General features: G+C 35.4%; 1 protein-coding gene across 2 annotated transcripts in view; it reads right to left on the bottom strand.

Annotated features, from left to right (window-relative positions):
- Positions 1–12,380, bottom strand: part of STAG1 (STAG1 cohesin complex component) — a 428,102-nt gene that overhangs the window by 220,750 nt on the left and 194,972 nt on the right. For both annotated transcript variants that reach the window (XM_025881833.2, XM_073899645.1), the window contains one exon: positions 10,418–10,514. In XM_025881833.2, the coding sequence (XP_025737618.1) occupies positions 10,418–10,514 (97 nt within the window). The remainder of the gene's footprint in view (positions 1–10,417; positions 10,515–12,380) is intronic.

Raw genomic sequence — 12,380 nt, 5'->3', positions numbered from 1 at the left:
GGTAAGACTGGTGTTCAGAGGTTTACTGCCTATGTTTTCTTTTAGGAGTTTTATGTTTTCAGGTCTTACCTTTAGGTCTTTAATCCATTTTGAGTTTATTTTTGTATATGGTATAAGAAAGTGGTCCAGCTTTGTCTCTCTCTCTCTCTCAAATAAATCTTTAAAAAAATTTTAAAAAGAGAACGTGGTCCAGTTTTATTCTTTTGCATGTAGCTACCCAGTTTTGTCAACATGGTTTATTGAAGACGATCTTTTCACCATTGTATATTACTTCCTTTGTCATAGATTAATTGACCATATATGTATGCATCAGTTTATTTCTGTACTCTGTGTCCTGTTCTGTCATTCTATGTATCTATTTTTGTGCCAGTACCATACGGTTTTGATTGCTGTGGCTTTGTAGAGTATAGTTTGAAATCAGGAAGCTTGATACATCCAGCTTTGCTCTTAATCCAGCTTTGTTTCTCTTTCTCAAGTTTGCTTTGGCTATTTGGGGTCATTTGTGGTTCCATATGAATTTTAGGGTTATTCTAATTCTGTAAAAAAAAAAGGCTATTTGTATTTTGATAGGAACTGTATTGAATCTGTGGATTGCACTGGGTTGTATGGACATTTTAACAATATTAAATCTTTCAATCAGTGAGCATGGTATATCTTTTCATTTGTTTGTGTTGTCTTCAGTTTCTTTCCTCAATGCCTTAATAGTTTTCAGAGTATAGGTCTTTCACCCCCCTTGCTTAGATTTCTTCCTAAATATTTTATCCGTTTTGCTGCAGTTATAAATTTCTCTTTCTGTTAGTTAGTTATTAGTGTATACAAACAGTATCCTGCAACATTACTGATTTTTGTGTATTCTAATAGTTTCTTGATGGAGTTTTTAGGTTTTCTATATATAGTGTCATGTCATCTGCAAATAGTGACAGCTTAACTCCATACTTAACAATTTGAATGCCTTTTCTTTCTTTTTGTTGTCTGATTGCTGTGGCTAGGACTTCAAGTCTATGTTGAAAAAAGGTGGTGAGAGTGGACATCCTTGTCTTGTTCCTGATCTTGAAGGAAAACCTTTCAGCTGTTTACCATTGCGATGTTAACTGATTGTCATAAATGACCTTTATTATGTTGAGGTGTGTTTCTTCTATATTCTGTTCAGAGTTTTTATCATGAATGGAGGTTGAATTTTCCCAAATGCAATTTCTGCATTTCTTGAAATGACGATAGGGTTTTTATCCTTTTGTTAATGTGGCCTATCACATTGATTGATTTGCAGATATTGAATGATGCTTGGAATAAATTCCACTTGATTATAGTGAATGATCCTTTTACTATATTGTTGAATTCAGTTTGCTAATATTTTGATCAGGATTTTTACATATATATCCATCAGGGATACTGGCCTGTAATTTTCTTTAGTGTCTTTGTCTGGTTTTGGTATATATGTAATGCTGGTCTTGGAGAATGAATTTAGAAACCTTGTTTTTTCCTTCTGAATTTTTTGGAATAATTTGGGAAGGATAGGTATTAACTCTTTTTAAAATGTTTGGTGAACAGACACTTCTCCAAAGAAGACATAGAAATGGCTAACAGACACATGAAAAAATGTTCATCATTAGCCATCAGGGAAATTCAAATCAAAACCTCACTGAGATACCACCTTATACCAGTTAGAATGGCAAAAGTTCACAAGGCAAGAAACAACAAATGTTGGAGAGGTTGTGGAGAAAGGGGAACCCTCTTACACTGTTGGTGGGAATGCAAGTTGGTACAGACACTTAAGAAAACGGTGTGGAGGTTCCTCAAAAAATTAAAAATAGAGGGGGGAGGAGCAAGATGGTGGAGGAGCAGGAGACCTAAATTTCATCTGGTCCCAGGAATTCACCTAGATAGGTATCAAACCATTCTGAACAGCTACAAACTCAACAGGAGATGAAGAAAAAAATAGCAACTCTTTAAACAGAAAAGCGACCACTTTCTAGAAGGTAGGACGTGCAGAGAAGTGAATCCAAGGTGATATTTGGGAATAGAGACCGCGGGGGGAGGGAGCCAGCTACTGGCAAGTGATAAAGCAACAGAGCACAAAATGGGAAGTTTTATAAGTCAGCTCCACTGAGGGATGTCGCTCCAGTGGTTAAGCAGGGGGTGGAACCCTCGTGAGACAGTGTGGTCTCAGGACCCTCGGGGTCACAGAAAGACCGGGGGTGCCGGAGTGCAGCAGAGCTCCCAGGTATTGGAGCGGGGAAGCCAGCTGCAAAGATGGAGCCAGGGAGTGGGCTCTCAGCTCGGAGTTGCCATAAACCGAGAACCGTGGCACAGCCAGGCCACTACTCTCACAACAGGGACCCAAGAAGCAGCAGATCTGGGGAAACTCCCCTTCCTCCCCCAGGAGGAGTGGTACGGGAGCGCACCACAGGAATTTACTGGGTTTGGAGAGTCCAAACAGGGTCGTGTGTCAGAGATATAAACTCTCAGTCACAGGCTGGGAGATCATGGAGTGCAGCCGGAGACTGGGGAGACAGGAGAGATTGACTGCTTTTCTCTGGGGGCTCACTGAGGAGTGGGGCTCCGAGTTCTCTGCTCCTCCAGGGTGGAGATTTGGAGGCCGCCATTTTCTTTCTCATCTTCCAAAGCTGTATGCAAAGCTTTCAGGGAACAAAAGCTACAGAGACCAAACCCTAGCAGATTACTTAGCACGGCCCCTGTCAAGGGCGGTGCAATTCTGCCTCAGGCAAAGACATTTGAGATTCTAGGCAATAGGCCCCTCCCCCAGAAGATCAGCAAGAACAGCCAGCCAAGACCTAGTTTACTGATCAATGAGAACGGCAGAAGTCCAGTGCTAGGGGAATACAACACATAGAATTCATGGCTTTTCCCCCATGATTATTTAGTCTTTCAAAGTTAATTTTTTGTTTTCTTTTTTTTCTTATTCTAATTTAAAAAATTTTTCTTTTTCCCTTTTTCAACCAACATCTTATCCTTTTTAAAATCTTTATTTTTTGTTTTTAGAGTCATATTCTATCCCTTCATTGTAGTTTATTTTATATATATATGTGTGTATATATATATGTGTATGTATGTGTATATATATATATATATATGTCTTCTCTCTTTAAAATTTTGGGATACAGTTTCTTCTAATAGACCAAAATATACCCTAAATCTTTAGTGTATAGCTTTGTTCTCGTCTCTTGCCTGATCACATTCTCTCCCCCCCTTTTTTTAATTTCTCTTCTTTCTTTTTTCAACCAACTTCTTATCAATTCCATTTATAAAATCTTTTAATTTTCAACTTTACAGTCATATTCCATCCCTTCATGGTATTTACCCTTATTTTTGTACATATACAAGTTTCTCTTTCTTTAAAATTTTGGGAGACCGTGTCTTCTAACAGACAAGAATACACCCATAATCTAGTGTGTGGCATTGATCTATTCACCAGCCTGATCGTATTTGATCATATTCTTCTTCTTTTTTTCTTTCTTTCCCTTTCTTTTCCCTGCGGTTTTGGGTCTCTTCTGATTTGTTTAGTGTATATTTTTCTGGGGTCATTGTTACCCTGTTAGCATTTTGTTCTCTCATTCATCTATTCTCCTCTGGACAAAATGACAAGACGGAAAACACCACTTCAAAAAAAAGAACAAGAAGCAGTACCGAATGCCAGGGACCTAATCAATACAGACATTAGTAAGATGTCAGAACCAGATTTCAGAATGACGATTATAAAGATATTAGCTGGGCTTGAAAAAAGCATGGAAGATACCAGAGAATCCCTTTCTGGAGAAATAAAAGAACTAAAATCTAACCAAGTCGAAATCAAAAAGGCTATTAATGAGATGCAATAATAAATGGAGGCTCTAACTGCTAGGATAAATGAGGCAGAAGAGACAATCAGTGATATAGAAGACAAAATGGTGGAGAAAAAAGAAGCTGAGAAAAAGATAAACAACTACTGGATCACGAGGGCAGAATTCGAGAGGTAAGTGATGCCAAAAGATGTTAACAGTATTAGAATAATTGGGATCCCTGAAGAAGAAGAAAGAGAGAGGGGGGCAGAAGGTATATTGGAGCAAATTATAGCAGAGAACTTCTCTAATTTGGAGAAGGAAACAGGAATCAAAATCCAGGAGGCACAGAGAACCCCCCTCAAAATCAATAAAAATAGGTCAACATCCCAACATCTAAGAGTAAAACTTACAAGTCTCACGGAAAAAGAGAAAATCCTGAAAGCAGCTCGGGACAAGAGTTCTGTAACCTACAATGGTAGAAATATTAGATTGGCAGCAGACCTATCCACAGAGACCTGGCAGGCCAGAAAGGACTGGGTTTGGAGAGCACTAAATGAGAAAAATATGCAGCCAAGAATACTATATCCAGCTAGGCTGTCATTGAAAATAGAAGGAGAAATAAAAAGCTTCCAGGACAAACAAAAACTAAAGGAATTTGCAAACACTAAGCCAGCCCTAAAAGAAATACCGAAAGGGGTCCTCTAAGCAAAGAGAGAGCCAAAAATAACATAGACCAGAAAGGAACAGAGATAATATACAGTAACAATCACCTTACAGGCAATACAATGGCACTAAATTCATATCTTTCAATAGTTACCCTGAATGCAAATGGGCTAAATGCCCAATTCAAAAGACACAGGCTATCAGATTGGATAAAAAAACAAGACCCATCAATATGCTGCCTACAAGAGACTCATTTTATTTTTATTTTATTTTTTTTAAAGATTTTATTTATTTATTTGACAGAGAGAGAGATAGTGAGAGCAGGAACACAAGCCGGGGTAGTGGGAGAGGGAGAAGCAGGCTTCCCACTGAGCAGAGAGCGCGATGAGGGGCTCGATCCCAGCACACTGGGATCATGACTGGAGCCGAAGGCAGACGCTCAACGACTGAGCCATCCAGTTGCCCCTGGAATTTTTTTTTAAAGATTTTATTTTATTTGACAGAGAGAGAGAGAGAGAGCACAAGTAGGGGGAGCAGCAGGCAGAGGGAGGGGGAGAACGGGAGCCTTGAGGGGAGCCTGATGTGGGCTCGATCCCAGGACCCTGGCATCATGACCTGAGCCGAAGGCAGACGCTTAATTGAGCCAGAGGTTCCCCTTTACAATGGAAATTTTTACAAAATTCCATTGTGTACCTCTATGACAATTTATTTAATCACTCTCCTATATATATGTAGGTTGATTCCAACATATTACAATAGCAAATAATACTGTATTAAGTAACCCTGTGCCTTTATTTTCTTAATTCTGGAGGTATATCTTCATGGCAAATTTACACAAGTAGGATGGCTGGATAAAAACAAATGTAGTTTTGGTAGATACTGCCCAATCTCTTTCCATCAGAGATGTATCAATTTTTATTCCAGGAAACAATGTAACAATATCTACTTTCTGATAGCTTAACCAACAGAGTAGTGTTGTAATTTTTAAATTTATCAATCTGATAGGTGAAAAATGATATCTCAGTATAGATGCAATTTGCCTTTCTCTTCTTTCATATGTTTTAAGATACATTTAATAAATTTTCATTAGTGCTTGGGTATATTTCTGGATTTCTATTATATTCCACTGATGTGAAAGGACAGTGTGCCTTCTTCGTTAATCATATTAAGAAAAGATCATTCTATGACTTTTATCAAAATGTTCTAAAATCCATTTTTTCAAATGCCTGTTCAGAAACTAAGATACTAGAAAGGAAAATTGGCAAGGGATAGGAACAAAGAATTGAAAGAAAAAAATAATAGAAATAGCTCTCAAGCCTCACTTATAAGAGAAATATAAATTAAAATCATCCATATACAAAAATTAACCACAATCAACAACCTAATTATAAAGTTAAAACTGTAAAACTACAAATTTTCCTTCACTTATGATGGGGTTACAACCTGATAAGCCCATTGTACATAAGTTAAAAATATTAAGTCAAAAATGCACTTAATACATCCAACCCACAGAATATCATAGCTTAGTCTAGCCTCCCTTAAGTGTGCTCAGAATACTTCATTGCCTACAGTTGGGTAAAAATCATCTAATACAAAGCCTATTTTATAATACAGCATTGAACACTTCATGTAATTTACTGAATGCTGTACTGAAAGTGAAAAGCAGAATGACTGTAGAGGTAAAGAATGGTTGTGAGTGTACTGGCTGTTTACCACCAATATGTGTGCCTGACTGGTAGGTGTGGCTCACTGCTTTTGCCCACTATCAGGAGACAGCATCCTATCACATATCTCTAAGCCCAAGAAAAGGTCAAAATTCAAAAATCGAAGTACAGTTTCTATTGAATGCATATTATTTTTGCACCATTGTAGAGTTAAAAAAAATCACAAGTTGAGGGGCGCCCGGGCAGCTAGTAGGGTAAGCATGGAACTCTTGGGTTTCAGTTCAGGTCGTGATCTCAGGGTCATGAGATCAAGCTCCACGTTATGCTCCATGCTCAGCGCGGAGTCTGTATAAGACTGTCTATTCCTCTCTTTGCCCCTCTCCCTCTAAAATAAATAAGTAAATCTTTAAAAATAGATTTAAGAAAATATCACAAGTTGAACCATAATAAGTTGGGGACTGTCTCTATTTGAAAAATAATGTAGGGATAAATCTTCATGCCCTTTTATTTAGCAATGGATTCTTAGATTTGACACTAAAAGCAGGAGCAAAAAATAAAAAACAGATGGAAAAGACTAAATTAAAATTTAAAACTTTTGAGCACGAAAGGACATCTTTAAGAAAGTGAAAAGACAAGCTACAAAATGGGAAGAAAGTATTTCTAAGTTATATTATATATCTGATGAGGGCTTAGTATTCAAAATATATACAGAACTCTAAACAATGCACAATAAAAGGAAAACTAATTTAGAAATGAACAGAGGACTTGAATACACATTTCTTCAAAGAAGATATACAAATGGCCGACACATGAAAATATGTTCAAGATCACTGATAATTAAGGAAACACAAATCAAAACCACTACAAGATACCACTCCATACATACTAGGATACTTAAAATTAAAAAAAATTGGAAAATAGCAAGTGTTGGCAAGGATGTGGAGAAAACGGAACCATAGTGCGCAATTGGTGGGAATATAAACTGGTGCAGCCACTGTGGGAAACAATATGGAGAGGAGGTGAAGAAATAAGAATCCTTATAACATTTTTTTGGAAGAATATAAAATGCTACAGCTGCTGTGGATAACAATTTGATGGTTCCCTAAAAAGGAAAACAGACTTACCATAGGATCCAGCAATTCCACTCCTACATATTTACCCCCCAAAATCAAGAAACAAGTACTCAAGGGCACCTGGGTGGCTCAGAAGGTTAAGCAACTGCCTTCGGCTCAGGTCATGATCCTGGAGTTCCGGGATCGAGTCCCGCATCGGGCTCCCTGCTCAGCAGGGAGTCTGCTTCTCCCTCTGACCCTCCCCCCTCTCATGTGCTCTCTCTCTCTCATTCTCTCTCTCAAATAAAAATAAATAAAATCTTAAAAAAAAAGAAAGAAACAAGTACTCAAACAGAATTTGTTCATAAATGTTTTGAGTAGCAATATTCATAATAACCAAAAGGTGGAAATAATCCAAATATCCATCAACAGAGGAATAAATTTAAAAATTGTGATCTATGCCATAATGTTATTCAGCCATTAAAAGGAATAAATTATAGATATATGGTACTACCTTGATAAACCTTGAAGACATTATGGTTAAGTGAAAGAAATCAGACACAAAAGGTCAGATGTTGTAGAACTACTTTTATATAAGATGACCAAAACAGCCAAATCTATAGGAACAGAAAGCAGATTAGAATTTGCCAAGGACTGAAGGAGGACAAGAAAATGGGAATGATTAACTTAATAAATACGAGGTACTCTCCTGGAGTAATGAAAATTTTTGATACTAGAGAGAAGTGGTTGCACAACATTCAACATTGTGAACATGCTAAAAGTTGCTGAACTGTACAATTTAAAATGGTTAATTGTAATAAATAAGTAAATAGGCTAATTGTGTGTTAAATGAATTTCATCTCAATTTAAAAAAAAACAATCACATTGGCACATCATTTTTACATCATTCATAAGGCTGACCCCAAAATTTGATAAAAACATTTTGTTGAAAAGACCAAGAAGGAACATCCTCATGTATTATTAATGGGAGCAAAAATGAGTACAATTCCTATAGAAGTTAGGCAATATCTGATATAATTTTACAAATACATTTTCCCACAGACATTCTTCCACAAAGAGCAAATAAGGTATACACAAAATTACTCATTACAGTACTGTTTGTAAGGGCAAAAGACTACAAATAATACAATGGTCTTTTAATAGAAGACTAGTTTAACCAAATTACTATACACACACACACAAAGGAATGCTATGATGCTGTGTTAACAAAGCTCCCTATACATGAGTATCTTTTGTGTAAGAGTGGTGGGGAAGGAAAGACTATATACTCCTACTTATACATACAGAAATTAGATAAATGATGACAACAGACAGACAGATGAATATACAACAAAGTAGTTAAACGCAGTTAACTCTGTGGAGACAGATGGGAAGGCAGGAAGTGGTAAAGACTTTTTGCTTTAGATATTCTAAAGCTTTCTGGTCTTTTGAAAACTGGGAATGAATTAAAAAAGGAAAAAAAAATTAAAGACTACCAGTTGTTTTAAAATCAAAACCGAATCCAAAAGAACACTTAACATAGATTAGATAATACATTTAAAGTACATCATTCAGTGCTTGCCTTATACCCATTTTAAGGCTACAAAATTAACAAAGTCATCTTCCTCCAAATAGCACAATGTCCTGCCACTCTCCCCCAATCTCGATGCTCTCAGATTCATGTTTAACCTCTATTTATGTCCAAGAGTGTATACCCTGCTTTCTTGTCTTGAAGCATTTACACATAATCTGTTAACTTTGGCCCTTCTCATCCCCTTTAACTTTCTCTTCCTCAGCTTCAGTCTCACCACAGAGTTTCTTCCTCTGAGATGCACTTTCTTACAAATACTCCGACATTTACACATACATAGAGATACAAAGCCTGGGCTAAATTAGAAGCCCCTCTTTGTTATTACCATAGTATCTTGTTCTTAGGGACACAGACTCCAGATTGAGACAAGCCTGGCTTTGAATCTTGAGTTTGGCACTTCAACTAACTGTATGATGTCCAAAAATTATCTCAGCCGTTTATTCTCAGTTTCCTGATCTATAAAAATCACAACTGCCTGATCTATTAACCAATATATTAAATGAGCAAATGCATGTAAAACACAAGGCATAATGCTCATTAAATTGTTGTTAAATTATAACCAGTGCTGTTATTCTTAAGATGGCACTGGTGAGCACTTTACTGAACTATTGGTATATTTCCCTCTCTGCTCCTTGTAATTAAGCCTCCTTTGAAAATTACAAATACTTTAATACTACAGAGATTGTCCTGATAACGTGTATACTCTGAAGAGTGCTTAGTACAAGATAGGTGTTCTGTAAATATTTGATAAACTACTTTTGTCAATACTGTGAGTGACAAACAGAAATAAGAAAGCCTTCAAGAAATCAACTGTATTACTGATCTTAATAAAAGATCACTGTACTTTCTGCACTGAAAGGCAAAGAATGCTGATTTATGAACTGATTTCCCCCATGAAACACATTATAATCTGTTCAGATTTATCTATTCCTGAGAAGAAAAATATCTTATCAATTATCAATTAATGTGATTAAAAAATTATATTTTATTTTAAAATACTGTCTACAGACTTCCAATGGATGATAATCTTAAGAAACCTCATTCTGGTACTTATGTTACCTAAAGCAAATTATTGAAGCTTCAAGTACTTCATCTATATAATGAGGACCAAAACATTGACAAGGATACAAAATAATGAATGTTAGCAACTAGTAAAATTCCTAATATGGAGCATAGGTACAAATAATATCAGTAAATATTACTTATAAAAGCTTATGATCTAAAATCAATTCACAAATTCATAAGCAAATTTTAGATTTCCTTCAAATTTCATAAATTTTTAGAAAGCTGTTATTTCACTGCAAAACTGAACAAAACAAGATGAAATATACTTAAATAGCAATAATTTTCCTTATCAGAAAAAGATTAGGTCATACTTCTAGGATGGATTATATATAACTAAAGAAAGGTGAAGTAAATTTTTTTTTAAAGACTTTTTAAATTTATTTGACAGAGAGAGCACAAGCAGAGGGAGAGAGAGGGAGAAGCAGGTTCCCTGCTGAGCAAGGAGCCCGATGTGGGACTCGATCCCAGGACCCTGGGATCATGACCTGGGCCGAAGGCAGCCACTTAACTGACTGAGCCACCCAGGCGTCCCAAAAGGTGAAGTAAATTTGACACTGTTGGACTGACAGACTCAATGTAATTATTTATCCCAACATTATGTACCTCGACATCCTGAACACTGGATAAAAAAGTTGATTAAATCCAGAAGTGCGATGTCCCTGTCTTGTTTATATGATTCAATCCAGTCATCCACCACGGACTGTAGAAAAAAAAATATATGAAAATGAAAAATTCAAAATAATTGATATAACAGCAAATAAATTTTTTTAAAGTTTGTGATTTTATCTATGTGTGTCTACTTAAAGAAATCATTTCTCTGCAGCCAAATAAAACTAAAGATTCCTTTATTTTCAAAGGTACTTAAAAGATGAGTTACTAGGTTTCAAAAATTTGTTTACACCACAATACAAATCTGACAAGTCCAATAATTATTAAGCAACTATAGATACCAATATTCAAACCACACTGTGAGAATAACACAAAAGCTAAGCTCATTACACTTACACACAGAACGTTTCCAAATATCAAAAAAACCTATTCCATTAGTACTGCATAAAAAGAATACACACATATATAACCAAATGCATTTTTGTCAGGAATGCAAAACTGAGGCAAAATTAGGAAATCAAGTAATTCAACTTATGAATGAAGGAGAGAAATTAAATGATCATATTACTAGATCTCAAAATGGTATCTGATAAAATTGTGCAGCCAAGCTTAATAAACAACTCCTAGAAAAACTAGTTAGATGAAATATATATACACAAGGTGAAGATAAAGATTAAGACATTTGTTGAAATGCTCAAGACATTTCAACTCAAAAAGGAACAAGGCAAGGATGTTTTAAGTTTTTAGTTAAAGCAAAAATGAGTAAAATATTAATAAAGAAAATTCTCCCTTTCCAACAGTTGAAAAAAGTACCTAACAATCTCTACTAAAGTGACTCAAAAGATTCATAATGGAAAAAATTTGACAAGACAGGTGACAAAAGATAAATGTACAAAATACTTTTAGATATTGGCAATATATAAGAAACAAATGGATAAGCAGCATGTTCACAAATACAATTATCTAAGAATAAATTCAAGAAAGGTATAAATATTATTGCGGAAAATTATAAAAACACAAAGGATATAGAAAACCACGTAAATAAGTTTCATATATGGAGTTTAAAAAAAAATCTTAAAGCTCTATTAATAAAGTCTTTCTAAACTGTTAGGCAAATTTAATGTGATTCCATATAGCATACTTATAGGCAATATAGTCTGAGGTTTCCTTGGGTGGGGGTAGGGTATCAGAGAAAATGTTATGACAATAATTTTTAAACACTTTTAAAACAAATTTTTACTTTTATATGAAAATACAATTATATTCAGTAAGATGTATGAAACTTAAGTTACACCTTGATGAAATTTTACAAATACATACACCTGTGTAATCCTAACCAAGATGAATGTATAAGACACTTCCAAAACTGAAATGACTCCCTGATGCTCTCTTCCAGTCAAAAACCATCCCCAGCTCAAAGGGTTTAACTATTATTCCTTAACAATGGACATGTTTTTGAAATTCATATAAATAGTATCATCTTTTATGTCTGACTTCTTTTAATCAAAGTTGTATCAGTTATTATATGTATTAGTACTTTAATTTTTTGCACTGCTGGGTAGCATCTGATTGTATTAACGTACCATAATTTATTATCCATTTTACTATTTAAGGACAGGACTACTGTTTCCATTTTAATGCTATCATGAATAAAATTGCCATAAACATGACTGTACACATATTTTGATGGACATAAACTTTTTTCTGTTGCATATATTCCCAGCAGGAAACTTATTAACACATAGAACACATGTGTGTAGATGGTTAGTAGACAATGCCCTACAATTTTCCAAAACAAGTGTACTAAATTATACTTCCATCAGCAATTTATGAAATCTACCAATGTATGAGATTGGGTGTTCCACATCCTCACCAATACTATGTATCATCAATACTATTAATTTAACCATTCTGGTTGAGCATATGCCTTCTTCAATGACCTCTTCTACTGAAGAGC

Source organism: Callorhinus ursinus, unplaced genomic scaffold (assembly GCF_003265705.2).
Source record: "Callorhinus ursinus isolate GAN/ISIS: 27379988/994484 unplaced genomic scaffold, GSC_fseal_2.0 scaffold1, whole genome shotgun sequence".
NCBI classification, from domain to species: domain Eukaryota; kingdom Metazoa; phylum Chordata; class Mammalia; order Carnivora; family Otariidae; genus Callorhinus; species Callorhinus ursinus.
The sequence above is the reverse complement of the archived record's forward strand: the minus strand, read 5'-3'. Positions and strand labels throughout refer to the sequence as shown.